The 27,350-nt window shown below is 40.2% G+C and overlaps 1 protein-coding gene across 4 annotated transcripts in view; it reads left to right on the plus strand.

Moving 5' to 3' along the window:
- Positions 1 to 27,350, plus strand: part of GBF1 (golgi brefeldin A resistant guanine nucleotide exchange factor 1) — a 110,905-nt gene that overhangs the window by 40,542 nt on the left and 43,013 nt on the right. For all 4 annotated transcript variants that reach the window (XM_075154510.1, XM_075154509.1, XM_075154507.1 and 1 more), the window contains exons 4-5: positions 21,842 to 21,973; positions 27,105 to 27,223. In XM_075154510.1, coding sequence (XP_075010611.1) covers positions 21,842 to 21,973; positions 27,105 to 27,223 — 251 coding nt within the window. The remainder of the gene's footprint in view (positions 1 to 21,841; positions 21,974 to 27,104; positions 27,224 to 27,350) is intronic.

Genomic DNA, 27,350 nt, shown 5'->3' on the forward strand with positions numbered 1-27,350 from the left:
GGATACATTTATACGCTGCACTCCACAGCAGAAATTGCTCGGCTTCCTTGCTATACTGTGAGGAGACAGCAGATCCCCTTAGTTGCCTGCTCTGATCCTCCAAATGCAGTGTGCCAATTAATATCGTGTCTGCAAACATCCGAGCTATAGAATAGGAAGACAGTTAATTAGTACTAAGCTAATGAGCATTAACCTGCTATTTCAAAATAACAGAAGCTCCTGTTACAACAGTTTGAAAAAATAACTGGCTTTTTTCCTTATGCGCATGATAGAGGTCTCTGCGGAATTGTTTTTGGTGGGTTATTTACTGGTTTTGATTAAGAAAGGGCTGTTTAAAGAAACTGAGCAGAAAACCTCTGGGCAAGGAGTGTCTGTGTATGTAGCTCTGAAGAGATGACTTCCTGACCTCAGCCCTGGTGATATGCCCATTTTGACATGGTAGGGAAGAGAGATCAAAGGTAAAGTTGATCAATTTCTAGATGCTGGAGGTAGAAGATTGTGAGAGTGTAGGAAGTGATCTAAGTTCAATCTGATCAATGCCTGCTAAAGCTGACCGGCTGCAAGATGCTGCATTGTGAGCAGTACAGGATTCCTTGCTTATCCTAGAAAAAACCTCAGCATGAGCTGAAGAGGCCACGCAAAAGCTGGCAAGGAAAGATTAAGATCTGTATGCAAAGATTTTAAGCTCTTTATGCCTATCATTTGCTTTTTGCACTTTAAATCTTTTTAGTTAAAAACACGAAATGTGAAGCTTTTCTTGAGACTGCTTCTTCTGAGATGCTTTCAGTAGCTCACTCATGGAGAAAGGATGAAAATATGGACCCAGCACGGCTGGACCAGTAGCATTTAATAGGGTGGGAAGTAAACTGTGTTGTGGCCAGATGAATGCTTCCCAGAATGTGGTGCAAAAGGGCCATAACATAAAGATTTGTTAAACCAGAGCTGCGGGCTGGAGAGGCAGAGCTGGGTGTGAGGGACAGAGCTTGCTGAGCTGTATCTGACACGAATTCAGAAATGATTTTTTAGTAGATTTTATTTTTCACTTAAATTTTCAGAAAAAGAAGTGGAGTCCTGTATCTAAAGAGTACTTGAACTGAAGAGGGGTTATCTCTGTGGAAGGAGGGCTTGCAGTTTGTCCTACTGACTTCTTTAATATTAACAAAGTTGCATTTCAAGTTGAAATGCTTACCTAGGCAGAGATTTGGAAGATGTCTGTTTAGTATCACACTAGTGTTTAACAGACTAGTCTTTCAGTGCAATGGGACAGATATTATTGACCGCTTGCTAACTCCGGGCCAGTCTGTTGCTCAAAGTATCAGTCTGACACATTGGTCATGTTAATCGTAAGTTCTTCCAACAAGATTTTTTTTTTTTCTTCCTGCTGCTCCCGAGTTTTATTAACCTAACCAGCTATTCTGCTTCCATAACTACTACATCTTCTTACCGTTTTTTTTTCCTGTTTTTTAATTTCTGTACCTGACACTTCTTCCCAGCTTCAAAGACTTCTGGTTTTGGACTGAATCTTCTTTGAGACCTAACCCAATTCTGACCATGCTAAGATCTGTAGCCTTTAAAAGGGGATGTATGAGACCACATGGTATTTTTCTTACCTTTTGTCACTTGGGATCAGAGTATGAAGTTGTCTGGCGCTTTAAATGTGATCTGTTTTGTTTTGAACCACGTAACAGAAAGCCAGAAATGCTTAATTATGATGGCAGCAAATCATTTTCCAGTGAGATGAGTTAAAATGTCAGGCCTGTTTCAAAGAGGAGATGGGACTCTGCTTGCCTGTTCAGTTGTCTTTATCAGTCAATGTGGGAATACAGCTGTGACTTCTCATAAGAGATGCCAGGTCATGCACTAGTTCTTCAGAGACCGTATACAATTTCTGGTAGAAGAAATCTGGTTGTAGCTAAGGAAATTCAAAGTATGCTAAATATGAAGCTTGTTGAAATGTATGTTTTGGTCTTGTACATTTGGGGTTTTTTGTTGTATGTTGTCATTGGTTCTGAAATAAGATTGCCTGATACAAAGTTATAAGGTTGTCAAAATAATTGCTGTCCTGTTAATGATTTATCAAATCAATTTATGTTATTTTATTTTATCTAGATTTTGGATTTTACTGAGTAATAGTAATAGATCCCTGACAATCCTGTTTTTTCCTCTCTGACTTTGAGGTACCTTCTCCCCAGCCTCACCCCAAGCCCCCTCCCTCGCGCTGCTACAGCTCTTCAGTGGCTAACAGGACAGTGCAAAAGATTTGTTTGGAAGACAATGAAATTCCAGTATGTATAGGAGGATCAACATATCCTCTGAAGTCTCGTGTCTTCTGGATTGCTGAGTTGTTTGTTACTCAAAACATACTGAAAAGCTAAGAAACTGCTAGGACTTATTCCAGGAAATTAAAATTTTAATGTAGAGCAGAGCAAGATATATGATTTTGCTTCTAAAAAACCTAATAATGAGGAGGCAGGGAGGTTTTTTTTGTTAGCTTACCTGGTGACTGCTCATATGTTAGGCAAATTATTTCTGAGATAGTTGCTTAACTCAGAAAAATTTATTTTAAATAGGCTGCAGTCATGATTTGTGTTAGTCTGTGAAAAGTTCTTTGTTTTGTCCTAGTTGCTTGCTGTCCAAATAGTGCACATTTGTATATGCTGATGTTTGTTCAGTGGTTGCAGGACCTATTTAGAATACAGGGAAGCAGAAGGTTTGGGTGTTTTTTTTTTTTGTGAAATGCAGCATTGACTATGCAGTTGGTAACAGCATGGCTTAGTGACTGATGATCACCTATTAGTACAGTTAGAGCAGATGTAACTCTCAGCTGAATTCTGTTAGAATGTCATCATACATTAATTTGTATAGTTAAAAGTAAAATGGGGGGTCTGATATTTCTTAAATGCTCCCCACCAATGACTCTCTAAAGTAAATAAATGCCTGTAAATTCAGTTAATAAATGATACATAGCATTTAAAATAAAAGGATTTAGAATTGAGCAAAGTCTGAAAATACAAATTTTCTTTTGTTTTAATTGTCTAAGAACTTGGCTTCTATATAAGCAAGGCAGCTGCTTACACTTTCAAGGAGAACTGGAAAATACAAGGGATGACTTTGCACAAGATAATAGTTATTGAAGGAGGAGAATGTTAAGGTGGTGCAAAAGCTAATTTCAAAGTTAAGATAACTTCCATCTTCTCCTTTCTAAGAGTTACTTTTAGTGCCTGAAATTCCTGAAATTAAAAAGAACCATACCCCAAATCAAACACACTTTAGGAGCTTTCCCAGATGGCATAGTTAATAATAAATATTGACATCTTGAATTACAGGTCAGTTTCTAATCTCTTCTCAAGTCTGTCTTGCTAGGCAGCCACACCAATCATCATTCATGCATATAAGTGCAAGAATAAAGACTGGAGAGTCTGGTATGCTATTAAGTAATTTGCCCCCTCCCCCTTGCATATCATATGAGGTACCTTAAAAAGAACAGCTGAATAAGCTCTCCAGTCTGTTTCTGGTTTTGATGGGCTCAAGCATTGGAAGCCATGAGTAAAACCTTTAAGTCATGAGATCTTTGATAATTAATTTTAGAGTTATTTAAAATAATTTGAGCTTTGCATCGTTGAAGTTTCATTTTTTCAAGTGGCCTTCTGTAAATCTAAAGGATAAAAATCCTTAGCAGAAAAGTAAGCCCCTGGTAATCACAGGATTCTCTTTGGAGCTGAGAAACATTTTCAGTAGCATGAAACATTTTCAGTAGCGTGGCTGTCAAGGTAGAATTGTAAGAATCGTAGAATGGCTGAGGTTGGAAGGGATCCCTGGAGGTCGTGTGGTCCAACTCCCCTGCTCAAGTAGGGCCACCCAGAGCTGGTTGCTCAGGACCATGTCCGGGCAGCTTTTGAATATCTCCAGGGGTGGGGACTGTACATCATCATAGAATCATAGAATCGTTTAGGCTGGAAAGGAACTTTAAGATCATTGAGTCCAATTGTTAACCCAACACTGCCAAGTCTACCACTAAACCATGTCCCTAAGTGCCACATCTACATGTCTTTTAAATACCTCCAGGAATAGTGAGTCCACCAATTCCCTGGGCAGCCTGTTCCAATGCTTGACAGCCCTTTCAGTGAAGAATTTTTTCCCAATATCCACTCTAAACCTCCCCTGCAGCAACTTGAGGCCATTTCCTCTCGTCCTGTCGCTTGTTACTTGGGAGAAGAGACCAACACCCACCTCACTCCAACCTCCTTTCAGGTAGTTGTAGAGCGTGATGAGGTCTCCCCTGAGCCTCCTCTTCTCCAGGCTAAACAGTCCCAGTTCCCTCAGCCGCTCCTCATAAGACTTGTGCTCTAGACCCTTCACCAGCTTCATAGCTAATACTTTGAATTATTGGAAGTTAGCCACCCACACCCCTGAACCTGAACTTCTTCCGCTGTGTCCAGGTTATAATCAAGTTTGTGATTGGCATTTAGTGATCTTTTAAGGGGCTTGTTTTTCATGGTGTGTGGAAACAATTTTTTGTTTTGTTTTGTTTTGTTTTTAAGAAATCTTTGTATCAGTTTCTTAGCCAATATCTAACAACATTCAGTACAGAACAATGCCAGATCCTAGGTGGCCCTTCTCTCTGAGTCAAAGAGGAATGTAAGGTATTAGGGTCTGTAGCTAACTACAGTTCTGTAATCCTTGAATTTCAAAGATTAGGTGGAAGTATATATTGCTTGTGTGAGCACTGTGGTAGATAGTTGGGACAGGAAGTACCAGTCAGTATATGTAAAAGAATATAAATGAACACCTGGTTGCAATTCAGCTAAAGAAAATAAACTCACAAAGTACTTTTACTTTCATGTTATATGACTTGGGGATGAATCATGTCTGTTTTACTTGGGAGTCTTGGTTAGTTTCGTTGGAAGAGGACACGGGGGAAAGAGGGATGTTGTTTTTGTTTGTTGTTGGTTTTTTTTTTAAAAAGTTGGTGTGTCCATTGATGATAAGAATTTGGAGTGTGAAAGTAGGTACTTAAGGTCAGCTGGGAAGTCTGTACATAGCCATGGTGAGAGCAAGTGATTAATACCTTGCTTTGAGTTTTTTTTGTAACCTTTTAAATTAGTTTATGTAGTGAAATGGATAGTGAAAACTAAAGCAGTGATTTACTCTAATCTGCTCATGCTGCATTTACTAGTTCCTGTCAAGGAGGCAAGGCTAGAAAATGGTCCTTACGTACCTGAACAGAACTTTGTAGGCATTTGGGAAATAGAGACAATAAAACAGATAAAGACTGTTATAGTTAATCAAGGTCTTCCCCACCTGCCTTCTTTTTAAATGTGGACACATATGAAAAGGGCAGAGCAGAAGTTCTCCGTCCCTACCAGGCAGAGTGTTGGGCATCCTGGAGATGACATTAATCATATGTCTACTTCTACTTTAGATATTTTATATGCCAGCTTTCTGCTTCTCCCTGTGTAGTTCGGTGAAAAATGCTTTGAGGAGACTAGAGTATTATTGTATATTTAATCAACTGTTATTTACTGATTATGGGGAAGATAAGTATAACTGCTAGGCCCTCTGTACCTGTCTTTTGGCATTGATAACACCTCTTGAGATTTCTCCTTTCAGTGAAGATACATCATTTTTTTTTTTTCCCCCTTTTTTAAACAGTTTCCAGCCATTCTGTAACAGAACAGTCTTTGGTTAGAATAAAATCCCCTATTACAGGTAAAAATATTGTTGATTTTGCCCATGCAGTCTGCCAGACTTTCTCCAGACATTGAAGTATTCCCTAAAACACTGATCTGACTCTCCAATAGAATAGTTCTCAATTTCCTAGTCTTCATACCAATGTGGATGAAAACAGTATGCCATTTCCAACCCCCCCACCTTTCTTTATGAACAAACAGAATAGATCATAGCCTATAATTTCTGAAGTGTATGAAGTGGTTTTCTAACTGTAGTGTTCTTAACCAATTAAAACTTCTGTGAGAATCATCCACATCATGAAATACCGTATTCTTTTCACTGTTGACTCTAGAGAATCGCAGTCTGCTTTGCTTGTTCCTTTGCAGTCCACTGCTTTCAAATACTTTCTTTATCACACAGCCCCATTACTCTTCTAAAAATATGTAGGTTTATTTAGTCTGGAAAAGGCTGAGGGGGACCTAATTGCAGTCTTCCACTACCTAAAGGAGGATCACAGAAAAAACAGAGCCACTTCTTCTCAGAGGGGCCGAGAGATCCATAGTCATGAATTTTTAACAGGAGAAATTCCAGTTGGGCATAGGGGGAAATTCTTTCTAGAGAGAGTTAAATACTGGGACATGGGAAGAGAGAGTGGAATCTCCATCCATAGAGACTTTTAAAGTTTGACCAAACGAGGCCTTGAGCAACCTGAGACAACTCTGTATCTGTCATGTCCTGTCCTTTGCATGAGCTGGAGGTTGGAGTAGGTGACCCCCAGAGACCTCTTCCAATCCAAACTTTTCTGTGGTTCTGTGCTGGTTGATCTTGTTAGTTCTTAATCTCCACTGTGTAGTCATCTCTGACCAACTAAGTGCTGCCTGTTTGTTTAAAACTTAATCAGTTGATCTTTAAAATCCATGTGCATGTGTGCGTGCACACACTCTTCCCTGTTCCCTCTGTACAATTCCTCTTCTTACGTACTCGGATGGCACAAATGTCTTCAGTGTCAGCTCAGGTGACTTCTGTGCTGACACATCTAGTCTTAAACAGCAGAATCAACTCTGCCAGACCATAGGCTTGACTTTCCAGTATGTTCCAAAAAATGTGGGAGCAGTGAAGGGAAGGACTACTTCCTTCCATTTATTATTCCCTGCCCCCCGCCTTTTGGCACCTCATCTCTGCTTGAAATGTGAAGTGAATCTGAAGGATTCGGCTGTTCCCCAGAGCATGTCATTATCCATTTGAAGGAACCTAGCAGGTGAAGCTAATATATAAGGAGCATTTCTTTTTCTCCGACTCTCTCAAATGCACACAGTTGTGGATGTTTGTACTCAACAGAACCAGTGTGAAATTTAGTCACAGCCACAGCATGTGTTCCAATTTTCCAGGGAAACTTTCTCCCAGCTGCAGGTTAACCCTTTTTCCACTCTGCTTTCTGCCTCTCCAGCATTTTGGGAGATTTCAGTGAGCAGTTTCTGTGACCAGGAGGCCTTGAGAGCTGGAAGAAGAATTAGATCTCAACGGTCGTATTGGCAAAGGGAATAAGATTAAGTGTTGGGTGTTGATGTGATGTATGTAGGAGTTTTTTAATAATTTCTTTAAATCTATTGAGACATTTGTATTTTTGCAAACTTGTTATACAGTCCCTGCATCCTTCCATTTTTGCCCTGTGCTAGTGGCAAATCTAAACTGAAGTTAAACCGCTGACAGTAGTCTGTAAATGCAGCCTACATACTGTGAGCACTGCCATACTGTTGCAAAGGCTCTTACCCCAGTAAAGCTGCATTCATCTCAGGAGTTCTGCCATTCTAACTCCTAGGCTTAAATTACATTCTTAAGGGAAATGGTACAGATACTCTGTGTTGACCAGGGCTAAAGGGCGTGCATTTTTTTGTGTCTTGAAACAGACTGTTGTGCTAAGAGTGAGGGTTTCTTTCCTGTTTGTGGAAGGAATCTGCTTGTAGGTGTATTCTTGTTTCAGTTTTGCAATCACTTGTTAAGAGACCTATTATAATGAGGAATAAATCTGTTTGACTTTGTTTCTCTGCATGAGAAAAGCATGTCTTGAATTATATTTTTTTGAGTTATCAGTGTTTCCTTACATAAAAGAATGAAGCCTCCCATCAGCGTGCTGGTATAAAATGAACCTGCTGATTTTCCTGTCAAGAGGGGATGTATTTTATATTTCTAGATTTGAAATCCTAATGTTGCTGTGGTAAACAACCCTAGTCTATAATGTCTAGTAATAAAGTGATTCCAAAAACACAACAGTGTTGAGTCATATTTTACACCATTCTTTGAACGAGTGTTGTCACAAATGTGGAAAATAATACATACTCAGCACTGCCCGTAGTAATCATCATGAGGCAGACGGTGAGTAAGATGCTCAGTTGTAGAAGGGACATGGTACTTTGTAACACAGTGTCTTGAGCTGTTCTTTCTTTTTGACCATACTAAGTTATGTTGTGGCTTCCTTTTCCCGCTGCTGCTCTTTTCACTCATTTCTCTATTTTCATTCTTTTTGTACTGTGATTCAGTCCTTCACAGAGCAGGAAAATGACATCTTCAGACTGTCTGCTGCCAGATCACAGCAGTTTCAATTGGACACTTAAAAGCTGAAGCAGGTGCTGGAAACTCTATTCTCCCTTTGGTCTGATTCATTGAGTGCCAGCCTTAAGCTGAGGAATGGGCAGGGGAGGAGAATTGATTTTGTGACTAAAATCTTGGACTGATTAATATTTGCAGTGCTTCAAACAGTAGTGTGAAGGCTCCATAAATTAACTCTGAACTTAGTGGCGCTTGAGGTGGTTGCAGTGCAACTGGGGGAATTGGTCTAGATCTGAAGTTGTGACTCAGGACTAAGGTGCTGTTGATTACCCTAATATCTGCAGTAGATACTGTATCTTTTTAAGAGAACACAGGAGCAGCATGCTCTATTTCTGCTAGTTTTCTGGAAGTCCCCAAATTTGGTAAACTGTGGGTGTTGGTTTTTTTGTTGTTGTTGTTTTGGTTTGGGGGTTTTGTTTGTTTTGTTTTTTTTTTCAGTTCAGTCACAGCCTGAGTCTGCAGCTTCTGTTTAGAAGACTGGTTTAGAACATCATGAATGTTTTCTGGGGATAGTTCTAGAATGAGCTTCTTTGTATTTAATTATTGCTGATACTAACCAGTAGAAGATCTGGGAAGGGAAACCCTTCACTCGGTGAATGTTAGAGTGGCTACGTTCGTAATGTACAATGTCAGAGGCTTTTTTTGTTTCTGGTAAGCACAAGTCAGAATTGGAATAATTTAGGTAGGAAGAGACCTCTGGAGGTCATCTGCTTCAATCCCCTGCTGAAAGCAGGACCAGCTTGGAAGTGAGATTGTGTTCAGGGTTAAAGCCAGCTGAATTCTGAATATCTCCAGGAATGGAGCTTGCACAACTTCTCTGGGCAAAGTGTCCTGGTGTTTGACCACCATTCTTTAGAAAATGTCTTTCACAACATCCAATTGGCATTTCCCTTGTTGCAGCTTGTCCCCACTACATCTCATACTCTTCTTCATTCTTCCATTGCTTTATTCCTATTAGAAGAGACTCTTTTCCTAAAAGTGTAAGGTAATATGAGATGAAGAGACATTCTGGCATGTTGGACTAGATTAGGGACTTTTTCATGTGCTATTTGGGAGAAAAGGCACAATGAGTGCTTCTACTGTGGGCTTTTTCAAGGGCTAGTGTTGATTCAAATATGGCCCTGTAAGCTTTGGGGTTTCTTGACCTGTAGTGTGTAACAACAGTAACAGTTGTGGTATAACAGCAAGCACTGAGTCTTGAATAAGATTATCAGTTGAATTTGGGTGTTTGGTTCCAAACCTTGATCTAGAAATTGCAGCAGTCTTTTGAGTGCAGGGCATTTACTTCTCTGGTTTATCCCTCAGCATTGACAGGTGGAAGCAGTGCTAGGAGGAGAAAACCCCTCAGCTGATTAAGGGGTGTCTGAGGAGTGATTTTTGTAATGCTGAATGGGCATGAGAGATTAAAGTATTTTGAAAGGTTTATCTTTAGACAGTGCTTAGTTATTAGCCTTAGCTTTTTGGAAACCTAACTGAGATGCTACAGACCAAAACCTTTTTGTAGAAGCCTTATATTCTCATGTCTCAATAGTCTGGACCAGGACTTACGTGTACGTGTTTTCAGAACAAATACTAGCTCATGCATCATTTCAACTTGTTATTGGAGAGCAGTGAAAGAGTTAAAGTGAAACATCAGTTGGATTTTTTTAACCACCCTTAACAGGAATAACTTTTGCTTCTGCTCATCACTGATCCTCTTGTCTGTTGGGTTTTTTTTGTTAGGTTTTTTTTTGCTAAAAACATTCTTTTTAATTCAGTGTGATAAAACATCCGTTATTTGTAAGTTGATTGAGCATAAAGTATTTCATTATAAAATGGTCATCCATCACTGGAGGCTGGGGGCTGCAAAAAACATTAACTGTGCACTTTTGGCTGGAATGCAGCTTCTCCAGAATAATGCAGCTTCTGTGTAAAGTATGCAGCATAAAAAAAATCGACTGTTCAGGAAAACAGGTGTTCGCCTTGCTCTCCCAGAGCTTTGGGATTTCATCCCAAGTTTTTGGAAGGGCCCTCGAAGTCCTTCTGTTACCTAGAGTCACTTTCTGGTTTTAAGCACTGGCCTCAAAGCTGAACAAAATGCTGCTCTGTGTCAAGTGGTTTCATTCTGACAAGGCCGTGAGAATTTACTAGCTGTTTAACTGCTGCTTTTTAGAAAATGATGTACGTTTTCTTCCTCTCATTCATTAGCTCCTCTGAAAGTTAGTTGCTTTTTTTTTTATAAAGTTCCTTAACACCGACACCCCAAAAGTGAATGGCCAAGCACTGCCAAATTGTTTCTAGATGTGACTCTAGTATGTCCCTGTTAATTTCCTTGATACTTCACAAACTGAACTCCTAGTTTTCTGTGTGGCGGATTATAAAGATTATTTTGGTCTTAACTTGTGTTATACAGTGCTTGTCGTATTTCCCTAACTTAAATATGAATTTGAAAAATAGCTTCCTTCACGAAGAGTCTTAGTTAACTTTTGTTTTTGGGCAAACATGGGATGATAGGGCAGGAAACCTTTATTAGATTGCTGTTATTGTGAGCTGCTTTTTTTGAGATTATTTCCAGGTAATCTAATGGCACAGCACTTAAAAAGGCCAAATGTGTCCCCTTTTCACATGGGGAATTGAAGCAGAGATGAAATGACTTGCCCAAGAGCATGAAGGGGAGATGAGTGGCAGAGGCTGAGAGTAGATTGATTTACCTGTCTGTGAGCAAGGACCTTGCTACCATCTGATGCTCAGTTTATTTGCATATGTGCTTATGTCCTGTCAGAGCAAATTGTATAGGTCTAAGCTTGAAAATCAAAAGAAGATTCTTCTGTCTTTGCCTTTTTATCAAGTCTTGGGAACAAACGCTGTTGAAGTATAATGGTTCCATCCCAGAGGTCATGGTAGCAAAAATGCTAGGGGTGAGTTGTTAAAGCAGAGTTGTATCCGCTGACCTGTTCAGTGTGTGTTGTGTATTGCACTTGGAGGGCCAGGCTGCATTGTGCCCTAAGGGAAGGAGAGAGGAACTGAAGAAGCCCACATACGAGTGTGAACCTGGGGCTGGCTTGAAGAAACAGCCCTGTTTATCTGTTTGAGTTGAAGTTTTGTGCTGTGCTGTTGCTTTTAGATCACTCTTGCTGGACAACGTGCAGTCAGTGATGGCGTTTATAAAGTTAGGACAGGATCACTCAGTTGAGCTTCTGAAGCACTCTAGTGGTTTCTTCTGTCTTGGGCATGTACTAGATCAAAAACATCAGCAATAGACTAAAATAGATCACTTTGTTAGAGACTGTAACCAGTATTCTTTTTCTAAGATATAGTGCTAGCGGCCTTTATACCAAGGAGTTACTCATACTGCTTATACAAGCCTGCTGCTCAGGATACCGGTTATCTATCATCTGTTAAATGACTTTTCCACCTCTCACCTGTTAATAAACTTTGCTTTTTCCTTTGGGATGGTGCTTTGACCCTAGTAGTTAATGGGTTTTGTTAATGGAGGCTGAATTACTGTCTTCGTATTCAGATATGGTGAAGTATAATGCTTAGGCTCCCAACTGGTAGAGAAATTAACTGCTTGTGTCTTCCTCTGTCGAGGCTGCAATAAGGGCAGCTAATGTTTCATCGATGTGTGGAATCCCTTCATTTCTTCACACAGATTTTTAGGTCTTTTTGATTCTTCACAGACATTTTGTTGTTTTACAGCCGATGCCTGGTTCCAGGACGTGAAAAAAAATGTATTTAATGGACTTGGGGACCGATGTAATATTGTTTCCATGATGCCCATCTTAAGATATATCCTATTTGTTGGTCACTGAAGTTGAATTGCGTTCACAGCTCTCTTTAGTTGCAAAAATTGTAAATGAGTGTTAAATCTCAGGCTTCTGCTTCCCTTCATGTACCATCAGCACCTTGTATCAGTAGATCGCTCTAGCACATAGCAATATGCAGAAATTAATTTCTTTCCCTCAGTCCATTCTCAAGAACGTAATATTGACTTGTTTTCATTATTCTAGGAATCGAGCTGCCTTTTAATGGAGGCAGCCTGAATTTTGCTTGTGTGTGTGTACGCTGTGTACACTGATTGCTTCAATTATTGCTGTGGGGAAAAAAAAGTTGCTTAATGTTTTTACTGTTGCAATGTCTTAAGGCAACAGTTGGATTGACTGCCACCAGGCCAGCTTCTTCTCCCTTTTGCTTTTGTTCTCTAGTGTCCCTTTTCCACCCCTGTAGGTTTGACACTAATATTCTCACGATGTTTTGCGCCCTCCTCTCCCTGAGGCTCCCATTTTGCAACTGTGGTAACTTAGTGCATTGGTACTTCAGCTCTGGGCAATTGTGTCTTGCCATTAGCACTTGGAAATTTTACTTTCTGGTAATAACATGGCAAAGCGCAATGTCTCCTAGATTGGTTCAGGTTGGATAGAAGAATGTGGGTAAATCATAACAGCAAACCTTGGAGAGATTTCTGTCATTAAAAGATTCTCTTTCCTCTTGGGCCATCAGGCTTTTCTTCGTTTCATTCTTTGGATTTTTTCTGTCTCACTGATGCTTTTTAGATTCTCTGACAACACAAGAAATGTCTTGGCTTGTTTGGGATTTGTTGTTCTTCAATTTCCTTTTAATTTTTCCCCTTGGCACTCATGGTCTTCCCTTGAGGAAGGGGTAAACAGAACGGGGTAATGTCCAGACAGCTAATTGATGATAAAACTTTTTCTCCAGCTTCTTAGAAACAGTGAAGGTTTCCTTTTCACAACATGGTGAATTTGCAATGAGAGTGCTATTCATAGTGTGGTAGACACACAAAGCTGTGGAGAATTACTGTGCTTTAAAATACCAGGGAAGAAGTTTTAATTTCTCCTGGGCTTTTAAATTGCCTGCTTAGTTTGGGCCTGGTACCGTGCAAGATGTATAAAATACCATAGTGAAGCAAGTCCAGTGACTGAATAGAGTTCTGTAGAGTGTCACAACCTAATTGCTCTTCCTTCGACATGTGCCAATTTCTTTCAGAGAGGAAAAAGAGTGCTTAAACTTGACATACATCAAACTTGTGCTGTCAGTAAGATGGACGGATCAGTCCATCCTCTGGACTTGGCAGTGTGCAATGCAATTCCCCATAGGTTTCATTTAGCCTTGTCGGCCTTGTTAGAGTGGCTGTGCTCTCTTTCTCGTATTAGGAGGGAACCTTGGGAAACCTGGCCCTAATTCACAACAGCAGCAAGATCAATAACTATCAGCGTTTGGTCAAGGGCAGGTGAACTTGTCATGGGATGACTGCTTTTTGCTTTAGTTTAGTTTGGTTTAGTAATTTCATTTAGAGTTGAATGTCATTGCATCAGAGGAGTGCCTGTGGGTTCTGAAGCTCAGAGCTGGTGCAGGTTTGTCACAAGAACTGGTTGTTGTCATGTGTGTGGTGATTTTCTGTAAGAAGTCTTTGGAAACAATTTCAGCTGGTTCTAAACAGAGACAAAAGGTGAAGCTTACCTGCATTTCACTCACCCCGTTGTTATGCAATGTTTTCTTTTTTTAAAGAATAGATGTTGAACTTCCAGGTACCTGTGAAACTCATTGCAATTTAGCTTACTGAAGGAGTTTTTCCTTGTAGGTGTATGGGAAGATTAATTTCTCTTTCCTGGAAGTTGTTTAGAGCTTTGTGTTAAGTAACTTGCACTCATGGGGGAAAAAAAACCCTTCAGAAAGGGATAGGATCTCAAATCAGTAGAGCTATTGAGGAGTTCAGTTTTCTGGAGTGGGATTAAGTGCCATTACAGTTGGCACTAACAGTTTAGAGCTTCCATCTGTCTGAAAAAGCCACAAAAGTAGTTGTATATTCCAGAACCTATCAGAGACTCAGGTCAGCTGTATTCCACTATCTCTTTTCCCTGAGAGCAATCAGCCTCTCTGTAACGGAGACCAAAATCTATTTAAGTAATTCTGAATTTGCATTTGTGGCTTTACAAACCATGGGTATTGCTCTAGTGCTCATCCTCTAGTATGACCTTAGGAGGAAGGGTTTCTAGAAAACAAGTATGGATTAGCACTGTAATTACACTTAAAGGTAGATGTGTATTACTGTTCACACTGGCAGTAAACGCACTCATGGGAGACCAATTTGGAAACAGTAGCCTTTCACTATGTAGAGCTAATTGATTTGTTGCCTTTCATTGAAATAGTCATGGTCCTTTCAGAGGTATTCAGCTCCCAGGGTGGTAGGAAATACTCTAGGATTCATAGCAGGGTCTTCTCCTGGTGACCTTCAACCTTGCTATGCCAAATTACCCCTCAATTCACTTTAAGAGCTATGCTTGTTTTGAAGCAGAGCCTTTTGAATATAACCTCTGACTAATACATGTCAACCATAGCTCAGGAAAAAGTTTGTCAAGATGCAGTTATTCCCATCTCTGCTGTCTCCTCAGTGCTAAGAAATAAGAGCAGAATTAAACAGCTTTTAACTTTTGAAACAAGCTGCTATCCCAACAACTTAATTTTTTTCTGCACTCAGCAATCTGTATGACTGGCGTTAAAAATTCAAGAAGTGAGTAGTCATGTCTGTACTTTAAGTCCATCTGGATAGAAACCATGAAAGCTTGCACTTTGTGTGGCTCCATACTTCCTGTTGATGGCATTTGTTTTGTTTGTGAATGAAGTGAGTATCTTCTACGTCTCATAATATCACTCCCTCTGGAATAGAATACTACGTCTGGGTGAAAAGCACTTGGAATAACAGTGGAGACACAGCTGGAGTTTTCAGTGTAATTTTTGCTGAAGATACTCTAGCAAGTACCTGCTTATGAAAAAATGCCCAGGGATTTTTAATGGGCAGTCAGAACAGCTAAATTTGAAGCATGGCATCAGATGAAACCCCTGATAACTAATGGCTAACGCTGGTGGGACTGTCAGTGCTCCTGCTTCACTGGTAGATGTAAATAATTCCTGTAGGAGACAATATTTCTGTTGAGTTTATGCCGCCCTGATCAGAGGGTATCAAGAGTCAAATGCTCAGTATGCATTCTGTCATCCTTCCCCAAAATAAAAATCTCAATTCTGAGGGGCGCTTGAGATCTTGGCACTATGGAACAATCATTTGTTAAAGTCATATTTAATGAAAGGGAGATAAACACATGAAGCTGGAGTGTGACAAATGAAAGCATTTGTGCCATTGTAATGAAATTAGGCAAACAGAACAGGCTTGACAGCTCTGGGTTCCCCCTGTCAAACTGCATTTGTAATTCTAGCCTTGCATTAATGTGTGGCTGTGAATGGCACTATTTCCCTCTTGATATGGTGGGTCTGGGCCCCTGAATTCACTTTAATTCACAGGGAATTAGCTTTGAAGGGTATATTTTACAGGCGTACTGAAAAGGATTGCGGTGAATTCTCACTTCTCCTTCATTGGCTTGAATATCCTTATTTTTGGGCCTGTGTTTACTTCTATGATATGTAAAGCTTTTGGTAACACTTACTATAGTGAAGTATTGATTTCAGAGATACGCAAAGCTTACTTCCACGCATCCCCACGGTGAGCTTGTATGTTGTGTTGTGCAATCCCAGCAGCCTTTTAAAATAGCTTGCAGTATTTATGCGTTCTGGAAACCAGGATGTAGGCTCCTGGCTCCTCAGCTTCTCCCTAGCTGTCGAATCCAGTTCTCTTAATCTATTAAGAGCTTAGATCGGGATAAGACAGTGATATTTTGGGGAAACTGTAGGGAATGTCAGGTGGCTATTCTCTTTGATGACCTCTTATTTATCAAGTTTAGTGGACATTGCCATCATTATTTTTAGGAAGTAGGACTAGAGATTTCTCTGATCAGATTAGCTGCTAGGTCAGACTATATAAGTAGTAATCCATTCTCATTTCAGATAAGAAAATCTCTAGAAACGTGCTACACATTGCACCATGTTGCAAAGGCTGGTCTATGCCTTGCAAGAAAAACAAGACCAAAACAACAACAAAAACCCCTTGCGGGGAGAGATGGCAGAGGATTCTTTTCACTTGAAACCTTGACTGTACCAAGACTGTGTAGAGGGAACAATCATTCAGGAACAAATGAATGTGGATCATCTAGCTTAGCTTTTTTACACTTGTTACCCTACATTAGTTGGCCATTAGTGAACTGGAGTTAAATGTTGGACTAAACTTCCTAGCTAGAAGAAGTCAGGGCATGTCTTTCATTGCAGGTGCAGGGTGGCATGTGTTCCAGTCAGTCTGGAGAATTTGTTTTCAGAGTGGTGAAACATACGCCTCCTCCGCTCATCATCTGTAGAGCTGCTGAAATTGTAGTTTTGCCAAGGGACCTAGAACCAATATGCATATACTGTTCTGTGGCTGTTACCTAGCTGACTCTATGTAAAGCAAATTCGCACTCTGCAAATTTTTAGAGAGGAACAAGTTACTGTAGTTCTATTTGCTAGATTTGTTAATCTCTAAATTAACTAACAGATAATCACAGGATGAACTCAAAGGAATTTGTCCTTTCCCTGTGATCCTGCATTTTCATCTGGGTGAGATTAAGCTAGTATTTATTCCAGCAGTTAAAACTTCAGAAATGTTTTTGAAAATCTGAAGAGTATGGCTACTCAATATGTTTAGATGGTTTTAAAAGGCAAGTACAATTTTGTCCTTTTTCCTTGTAACTTTTCTTCTCTCCAACTTGCTAAGAGAGACTGCAGGGACTTCTTACCCTTGGGTGAAAAGACAAAATGCTTTGGTATTTGGTGGGTGAACTGAGAATAAAGTGCACATAAAGTCACGTAGGCCAGGAAGTCAGTGTTTGCAGAAAGTGTTTTTGAGGGTGAGCCAGGAAGCGCTTGCTGCTACCTCAATTTTCTGTGGCATAAACTCACTGAGCTCCTAGGCAGGAGTCCTGAAGAGCTGGATTTCTACTCTGTTGCAGTGTTATTTTTGTCTTTTTCTCACCTAAAGAAGAAAAGTGAACGCCTGTTTGCTGTACAGTTCAGTGCGTAAGTAGGGAAGGTAATAGCGCATGCTTGAAGCATTGCTCTTGTCTGAGCTCGTCCGCATTGGAGAGGTGCGTGGGATACAATTGAGACAGCCTTTCTGAAGGCTGGGCGTCAAAGGCCAACAGCTGCTGCCTAAGAGGAGTCCAGGTCATGTGGTTTGGGTTGCAGTTGCCTGTCCTGGGGACAAATGATGTTGAAATAACTTGTCATAAACAATTTTTTCTCGTTCATTTACTCTGATTCGGAATGCATAGCCGATCCTGATAAGAGTCATTCAGGAGTGAAGAGTTGAACTGCCAGAGAAAGCAGCTTATGTGAGCGTTTTAGATCAGGAATGTGCCAACAGTGTGCTAACAATAAGACACCTCTTCTGAGTGGGACCTGCTCTTGTACTTCAGGAGAAAGGGACACTGAAAGTCTCATGCAGCTTGTTTGCTGAAGTGCCAGAATGGCTGGATGGGATTGCTGAGATGGGAGTTAGGTGCTTAAACATGAATTAGTTGTTTAAATATCTTCATAGACATGTGTGTCTAAGTGCAAATAATCCATAGGATCAATGAAGGAAAGCAGTGTGGTCTCAAAGGAATTCCCTCCTCATATTAAAATTGCCAGCCTGAAGAGATGGCTTTCTGATACACTACTTAAGATGTTCTTTCCCTTCTTCTCAACTTCCATGCACTACTTTGGGCTAGCTGAGCATTTTTGGGTGTAGTGCTGGTGCTGGTCTCTGTTTGCTTCCCTGAAATTTCATTGAAGGGACCCGTGTGAAAAGAATGGAAAATGCTTTCCAGTTGGTCCCCAAAGCAGCCCAAGCTCTTCATGTAAGACTAAATCATGTTTTAATATAATTTTCCCTAGCTTTGAGTAGTTTGAAAAGGAAGGCTGCTTGTAGGAATCCCTAGTGAAATTTTGATCTCCTTGTGGACGCTTGTTCAGTTTTCCCTCTTGTAATACCCTAGGCTAAGGTCACGCTTGCAGGGCTGGTGGGTTTTGGGGTGGTTTGTTTGTTTGTTTGTTTTTTTCCCCAGAGTTGAAAGTAGTCACTGAAGCAGAGAACCATCCCATGTTTTCTAGTTCAAACACTGAGAAATGTCTCTTGCTAGGAAATATACTTGGAGAAACATCTCTAACAGTAATTCTCAAGTCTCTCATGGGTTATGGTTTCCTCACTTGTAATGCCTGAACCTGAATCTGGCAGAGCAAGAACCAGAGAGTTGAAAAATCAGAGCTGCTTTTTTTTGAAAGCTTTTATAAAAGTTCAAGTATGTACTTCCAAACATTCAATATTTACTTTATATAGCCTTTGTTTTGGCAAAAGAATTATTAAAGTTATAATTGATTTTACTGCCCTTTCTGAGGTTCTTAGATATTTTCAGGAGAGCATAGCATTGCTTTTATAGTTAGGTGCCAAAAAAGATCAAGACTTTATGTAGTGTCTCTTTCATGAAGCTTTAACTTGCTGGGCAGAACAATTCCCTTTAAAGACTATGGTCTCCTACTTTACCAAAGTATTGTGAAAAGAATGTTATTCAGTTCCTACTGTTCTGTGCTCTAGATTAAACTTGAGCTCTGGGAGTAAAAGCTAGCCCGGAGTGCACCTGCAGTTTTAGTTATTGATCTGAAAGGGCTGGCAGGTTGGTTCTGGACACTGCCATGTTCAGAATATAAGGCTATGAAAATCTTTCAGGGAGAGAGCTTCTTCACTGAGCTCAACAGGATTGAGTTAAAAGAAAAGGATTGATCTTTGACTTACTGACCTGTTTGCAAAATTTTTACTTGGTTAAAAACTTCCGAGTAGCTTTAGTGCCACTTTCAGATGCTGAACTGATGCTTCAGCCAATGAGAGTAATCTGCTTCAAGACAGAATATAGCAAGAATAGCTACAGTATGAGTGTTTTTCTGTGCTCCTAATCTTGCTATTGAAGCAAGCACCGCTACCAAGATTGAGTTCTGCTTTGAAAAGGGAGCTGGTGACCCTTGTCAGTCCTCAATGCCTGCAAATGCTGCTGGTAAGAAGAGCTCATTGTAGTAATCAAGTGAATGCTCCTCAGATGCAAACAACTAGCAGTGTGATTGGTGTTTTACTGAAATTTAGATCTTTCAGACAGTAGTCTTTTAGTGGGTAAGTCTTGCACTAAAAATACTCTCTCCTTGTTTAGTGTATTTTTAAAATTTTTTTCAATAACGCAGCAACAGCTATCCAGTCTGAAACAGTTTTACAGCATACACAGTCAGTTTCAGAGAGCTTAATGTAAAATGCTGTGTTACCATAAAAGCTAGAGTCTCTGAATATCAGTGAAGCTGTCCAGAGTTGCTGTGTAATCAACAGTATGTGCCTAAGTTAAGTCCTAATTATGACAAGCCATTTTGTGATCTTCATGTAAATTGGGAATTTCAGTTAGACTGCAGGGGAATCTAATCTTTAACTACATCAAGACTCACAACTTTAATTGAAAGAAAAAAACAAAACTTCCCCCACTCTTGTAAAGAAAACATCTATTTGTTGTCCTGAAAATGGATTAATGGAGAGTGTGATATCCTATGTATCCTCTGCTGGCAAGTTTGTCTTCGTCATCTCATTCCACCTGTGCAGCTATGTATGTCTGCTGAAGTCCCATTTTTCTTACTAATCAAGGTGCAGCTTTTCCATCCTGGGGCTCACTGGATTGAAGGAGGCTGGAGGAATTGACAGGATTATGAGGGTGCTGACTGTTCTATAGAAAGGATCAGTTTTGGGGAAGAAGAGTTTGAGTGTTGATCCCTAGTAGTCTTACTATGTTTAATGTTGTCCAAGTGCTTGTAACCAGACAAGTGCTCTATAAAGCACACTTAAATAAACATTGATGAAAGCATGTCTTATGATCCTCTGCATTTCCATGAGCTATTGAGAGGTGACACAATTGTAATGTCACACCAGGATATTATCTGACAAGTTGGGGGAGTTGTTCTTAAGCCAAAAAGATTGAATCATCACGTTCCTTTTAACCTCTCACAAGTTAGTGGTGTTGGCCTGATTTGAACTGGTGGCTGAAACGTAAGAGACTGCGTAATGATTCCCAAAGTTCCTTTCTTTTAATTGCAGTTTTACTTTAGTTAACAGCAAAACTATTGCACTTGGATGTTTTTCTCTGTGGTCTTAACTATTTAAAACAAAAAACCCTGCATTATTCTTCCTCCTTTGTTTCCTCACCACAATTTGTCCCAGTTTTGTTAACACACTTTCTGATAGGCTCTTTACTTTGATACTTAGGGCTTTTCAGTAGGAACTATGATAAAACGGAATTTCATTTATCTTAGAATCAGGAGGGCTTGGATTTTTTTTTTTTTTTTTAAGTAAAATAATTTAGTTATGTTGATAGATAGAAAAGCATGTCTAAAGGTTCAGAAATTACAGACTTTTTTCTCCCCTGCCTCAAAGAAGCTCATATGACAGATAAGTGCAATATTGGATCATCAAGAGTATAAATGCCAGTGTTCCTGTGACACTATTAGCCATTAAACTTGTTAACTTTTATTAGGAGTAAAATCTAGGTTTCAACAAGTTGAGCCAAGTGTTTGTACTTAAATATTTCTGGTCTCAGGATTATCCAAGTTATTTTTAATGCACTCTTTTTTGCCTGTGTACTGGTTGTACACCATTGTATACTGTGGTTGCCTTTGCCTGCTTTTTAATGCTTTTTACCCTAAATCCTCCTCAGGACTCCTCTTGATTCCTTGTGTTGGTTGTCTTTTTTTTTTTTTGCTTGTGTTTGGTTTTTGAGGTTGTTTTTTTGTCACTTTCCCTAGTTGTGGCTATTCTTTTCTGTATTCCTTCTTCATTCCCAAAGCTTCCATTGATCATCTTGAAAAGTTTAGGAAGCTCGTTAGTTGTTCTTTCTCCAGCTCAACAGCTCAGTGCTTCTGCCTTCTTGTGTTGCAGCTTTAGAGAGAATACTTGCTGTCCAAAGCAGCTAGTAGAGAAGAGCACCCTTTTTTCTTCTTTGGTTGAGAGGCTTGTACAGGTATTCTGAGAACAAGACAAAAGAGTTTTTAAATTTGTATATCTTGTGTGTTTTTCCTGTCTTTGCCAAGCAAACTTAGTGTTGCAAAAATGCAATTTGTATGCAGGCGAAGAGCTGCAAGAGATCCGACTAACCTGGTTGTATATTTGTACTATGCATGTGATTAGTACGAGGCTGTATGTGTAGTAGGATGTTACAGAAGTGGCAGAAGGTGGGGCAGGGTCTATATAGTTCATGTCATCACACAATTCCAGGAGTACTAGGAAAATGCAACCGTATCTGCCAATTAATTAAAGCATGAATTTAGGCCGCAGTGGCTCTGTGATGTTTACAGAGTGTTCTTACAATAGGATTTGTTTTAGAAAGCTCCAGAAGGCTGTTTGAAGATTGTAAGAAAGTGAACTTCACAAACCATTGCTTTTAAAAATATATACGTGTGTGTGTGTGTGTGTGTGTGTGTATATTTAAAAGCAACCCTGACCTTCCCACCAGCCTTCTGGTGGGAAACTAAGCTATTGCAGGCCTCTTTTCTCTGAGATTAAGCTTGCTGTAGATTCTTAAAGAGAAAATGAATCCTAATGAATCAAGTCTAATTTAATGTCTCCTTAAAATTATTTTTATTTTAACAGAGCTATCTGAAATTGAACCCAACATCTTTCTTCGGCCTTTCCTGGAAGTAATCCGTTCTGAAGACACTACAGGCCCCATAACTGGATTGGCCCTCACCTCTGTGAATAAGTTCCTCTCATATGCACTAATAGGTATGTTATGTGGCTTCCTGGGATTTACCAAAATGCCAGGCAAATGCACCTCCTTGAGATGTGTCTTTGGCCAGGATACATGCTTGCAGTCTTAATGAGGAGATTGGGGAAATAAGAAAATTGTCATTAACGCTGGGGAAATAGGCATCTGCAGTTTCTTAATGTCATACCTGCTGGTCTTTCATGGCACTACAGCAATGGCTGGAAACGGAGCCAAAGCTTCTGGTCTGCCCTGACTGCTGTATGCCCTTATGGCCTGCTGCTGGACTGTGGTGGTCACCAACTGCTTTTTAATGCAATCTGAGCAAAAAGGCCAGGGAGGGGAGAATTCCAGCTTGGATTACAATGTTGTAATATACATAAACACAGTAGAATTTATTTAGTTTTGTGGACTGACATTTCTGCTCTAGAGTGACGATGTTGTTTTGCTCGTTCCCAGACCCTGTCCAGTGGTGTGCCAGTACTCTTCACTTGTGACAGTTGTCATGGCAGAGACAGTTTTGCCGCTGCCCAGACTTTCAAATGTGCGCATTCTCCTTTATATTTGTGAAAGACTAATAATGCGCATGTGGTCAGTTCCTGTGGCTCAGCTGGCTTGTAGTAACTCATTAGCTGGCTTTCTGTCTGCCTTCAATGTGTCATCCTGTTAGTGGTGCTTGATTTTTCTGTATAAATTCTGTTAGTACTTTCTGATCATACCTGTGTGAATTACAAAACTTGTTTGTTTGTATGTAGTCTCACGTGGAGAAAATTATTTTACCTGTCTTCCCCCCCACCTCCAAGTTCAGATTTCTCAGTTCTTTTCCTCCCTTACACTGTAAGTGAACACTGTTGAATTTTTGGCACTGTTTAAATATTTTGTTCTTTGGAGCTAGTATGAGGGAAGTTAGAGAAAGAAAGGGCTTGGTGTAGATGCAGACCACTTTTGTGGGAAAGACCCAAAATTAAAATGAGCAAAAATGGAGACTTGCAGGAAAAAATTTTTTTAAGACTTTGATGGAAATGTAGTGTATCAAGACATCAATTATTGGGCAGTATTGGGTATAATTAAGTGGCAAAAAATAAGTAAAATGATGTAATACTTATGTCACTTCGTAGGACAATAAAGAAATCTTAATAAATAAGCCTGTAAAACATGTCCCTCTGAAGGACTAAGCAATAATGCAAAATATGTTAGTTTCAACACAGAACAAGGGATGGACTCTTCTTCTGGGCTTTTATGGTCTGGCTGGGATCAGAACATCAGGCTGGTATCACATGTCCAGGCAAATGTCTGCACAGGCAACTGGCTACAAATACTTGATTTGAGGCACAAACAGGAAAAAACGTGGTTAAGAATTTGTAGCTTTTCTCTAGCTACTTGTTATTTAGAATATTAATTAGGTCACTCCAGCAAGGGCGCATCCTTGTAACTCTTGATAAGCGCGTATCTTTGTAGTAGACGGTGGAAAAGACCCTCTGCCTGGCTTTTGTTGTGGAGCAGAACCTGTAATCTAAGACCTCCATTGCTGCTTCAGGTGTCATTCGCAGCGGCCTTGTCCTTTGTGCTGCTCCAGATACCAGTGAGGCTGGGATTAGTGGTGCTGAGTGAACATCTGGCTAGGGTTGTGTTGTTAAAGCTTTTTGGTCTTAGATTTCTCTTCGTAATGTAAGACTAAAGGTAGTCTAAAGACTGTTTGCCTAAAGATAGGAAAAGCTTAAAACTGTCCTTAATACACAAATCTGTTTTAAATTGTCCGGAACAAGGTAGGACGGACTCTGCTATAACCACAGTGGGGACATTTCAGTGTGGCTGATATTTGTGGTGCATTTTGGGGCTGCATAATCGACAGGTGAAACCAGCACTTTTTTCAAAAGCATCATTAGTTGCGTCTGTTCTGTGAGTGGATGGCTTTTGCTCTACACACTGGGTTGAAAACCAGTGGTCAGTGAAAGTGCCAAACTCCTCTAATAATTGTCTTTGTTTAAAACTGCCTTCTTTTCCTATTTCCAAAGCACTTTGTTGCTAATCCTCGTGCCATCTCACTGTTTTTCTTATTCTGTCACATGTCAGCAGGTGGTTATCTGCCTACTTTTCAGGGCAGTATTGCTGAGGGGTATGTTTTAAAACCAGTTAGAAAAGAATAATTCTTGAGTAGCCTTTGAGACTTCTGATCTCTAGTAGTCTGAACTGCAAAGATCTGTTCTGAGATTGTTGGGTGCAGCAGTTCACTAATGGTATAGCGTGCAATCACAGCTCATTTAGATAAAATGACTTGAAATCCACCATGCGTATTTTGGTAGGAATAGTTAGCCTTACAAAGATTATCCTCTGCTCTGAAATAAGTACTACTGTTTCAAGAGTTATAGTCAATATATTACATAGTAATTTTTAAAGTACAAGAAAACTGTGCAACAATACTAAACTCCCATTGATTTTATCCCTCAGATTAGTTATTTCCTTACTCAGCAGTTTTGCACTAGCTAGATAGCTGTCAGCCTTTTTGATGAGCTCAAACCTTAGCTATAGGAAGACTAGTGGCTGAATTTCAGAACTGTATTTGTTATATTTTCCTCAGAAAAGGTATGTGCTCTTTTTATTATCACAATGTGTCCACGCACGTTCTGGCTCCATTTCTAAAGTTAACTTCCCCTGGTGTTCCTGCAAACTACATTCTCTAAATGAGTAGCTGTTGCTCAGCTTCCAGCAAGACGACTTGCTGTTTGGGGAGTTTAAAGCTTGTTCTCCCCTCTACCTTCTCTGATTCCTTGGTGATTTATTTTAGTTCCATTAAAGGTGTTACTGAACAGGCTTCTGGATTTCCCTGATGGTTAAGAGCCTGGATTTTCTGCTTTCTGCTGGTTCTTTCGCCTGCCTGTTGTGAGAGTACACCCCATATGAAATGTGTACGTCTATGTGGGGTCTCTGGATCTTTGCATTGTAGGTGGCAATTTTCAAACTGATATTTTGCTTCACACAAACTTTTTTTTGTTAGGGATTCTGAGAAGCATTGACACATCTTTCTGTACTGTTTTCTCACAAGGGAACAAAGAAGCGGGTTGATCTTTTCTGTATCTTGTTTCTGCAAAGTAGAAGTATCTGTGCTCTTAATTGAACTCAAGAGGCTTTATAAATTGACCTGAATTTGTAGAGCTGTTCCGGGGAGCTAGGACTGAAGTAGTCAGGCATGATGTGTGTTGGGAGAGAGGTGTGTTTATTAGTGTTCAAGGTAGGAGCTAGAACAGCGAAGCAGTAGTCATAGATCTGTTAAAGAAGCATATGCACAACTTGCTTGCATTTCCTTTTCACACAGACCATTTAGCCAAAACTCTGACTAAATGTATCTATCCCTAAGCCTGCAGCAACTCACATCTACTGGAAGAGGTGACAGAGAAGTGAATCTGTGTGTTCTGCTTGTGGGAGCCTTTTCTGCAGCAAGTGGCTTTTTCCTCTTGATGCCTGCTTAGCTGCTTTCCACTGTAGTTGTTGAGGTTGATTAACAGTAATGCTAACGTAGGTGCTGGCATTGTAACACCACTGGTCGTTACCTGATTTAATTGAGGCAATTTAGAATGATCCTGCATTACCACTGGTAGTTTAAGCTATTATTTCCATTTGTGAATAAGAGTGCACAGGGTACCAACATACAGCTGATTTTATTGCCTCTGGTAGAAGACTGGTAGCTTCTAACTGGATTATAAGCCATTATCAAAGATACACAGAGAACTGCCTTTGGCAGCCAGGCCTCTTATCTGATGCTTCCCAGTATCAGAGTTTGGTATCCTGTTGAGGGCAGCTGCTGAAGCAGGTAAAAAATGACGGATTGGTCTTAGAACAGACTCTGTGATAACTCACTGAGGTTTGACTAGCAAACCAGGAGAGGAACTCGCTCTCAATTATGCAAGATTTTTTTGTGTGTGTGTGCGTGAGACTGCTATGTCAAAAGTAGGCAAGCTCTGCTCTTAATAGGGATGTGTAAGAGGTGGCAAAGGAGAAGTGCTGTTCCTATGCATTTATTGGATTCTGAAGTACATTGATGCCATTTCAGTTTTGTGCAACTATGAGAAGTTTCTTACCCTGCAGCCCCGCAGAATCCCCACAGCGTGGTGGAGGCTGCTCTCTTTGGAACACAGTAAGGGCAGCTTTCTTTAATGCCTAGGGCTTAGCCCCTCCTAGGTGTGAACAGAACTGGAGTCAAAAAGGGGGTCTGCAAAGCTTCTCTGCAAAGTATTCGAGGTCCTACTTGGTTCCTCTGTCAGCTTCATTCTTGCTGGAGTTCAAGAGGCCCCATTGCCAATTAATGAGGTATTAACTAGTGTTTAGGTTGTCTCCTTTCTTTCCTAATGACTGTTTAGGTAGAAAGGTAACAAGATTCTTGCCCAGTGCCGTACTGTTTAAGTGAGAATGAAATCAAAGCCGGAGGCAGCTTTCCTGAAGCCACTGTAATGTGGCACAAGATACAGTTACTAGCAACAATCTTGTCCTAAACATTCTCTCAACTGCACCATTGTTTGTAGCTACAGAAGGCTGAAACAGAGAGAAGGAGCCTTAATGAATGATTGAAGTGGGAGGCCTGCCACTCTGATATCTAAACTGTGATCATGTCTGTCTAGTGTTGTCTCTGGGGAAAGCTACTGGTCCATTCCTTCCCCAGCTTCTATTCCTTGGGAGGGATGTAGAACAAGAGACAATTTTTCCTTCTCAATCTCGTGGAACCTGTTTGTCATTTTCTCCTCGTGGGAGTAAATTTGAGATTCCTATGTTTAAGAGCTGTTTTCTCTTCATTCCCAAGGAGGAACTGAATGCATTTAACAGCTGATTGTGCTATATTGTAGGGAACAGGACGTAATCTTACAAATTGACATCTAAAAAAATACGGAGCCAGTAACAACTGAATTATAATTCTTTTCTTTGTTAGGTTACATCTTTTCGCAAATGTAAATAGACTCTCGATAAAGTCTTTCTGAAAGTTCCCAGTTTTAAACTCTATTACTGGGAGGTGAGTTTCACTCTTGTAGGGTCAACTCACTCCGAGTCACACAAATTAAAGAAGCAGATGGCAACAAAGTATCTCTGTGTAGATGTCTCCCCACAGAGGTGGTAGGCTGTAGGTGGCCTTTCCCTGTCATATATTTTTATTCTGTTACCCAGATCCCAGCCATGAGGGCACAGCGGAGGGGATGGAGAACATGGCAGATGCTGTCACTCATGCCCGATTTGTGGGCACAGATCATGCGAGTGATGAGGTTGTCTTGATGAAAATCCTACAGGTAAGTGGAGAGAAATGGTAATTACCATAATGGTTGCTGCCCGTTGTGGAACATATCCTGTTACATGGAGATGAAGAGGAGGGAGCAATGTTTTGACTCTGTAGGAGCTTAGTGACAGACTTTATTT

Source organism: Calonectris borealis, chromosome 7 (genome assembly GCF_964195595.1).
Source record: "Calonectris borealis chromosome 7, bCalBor7.hap1.2, whole genome shotgun sequence".
Lineage (NCBI taxonomy): Eukaryota > Metazoa > Chordata > Aves > Procellariiformes > Procellariidae > Calonectris > Calonectris borealis.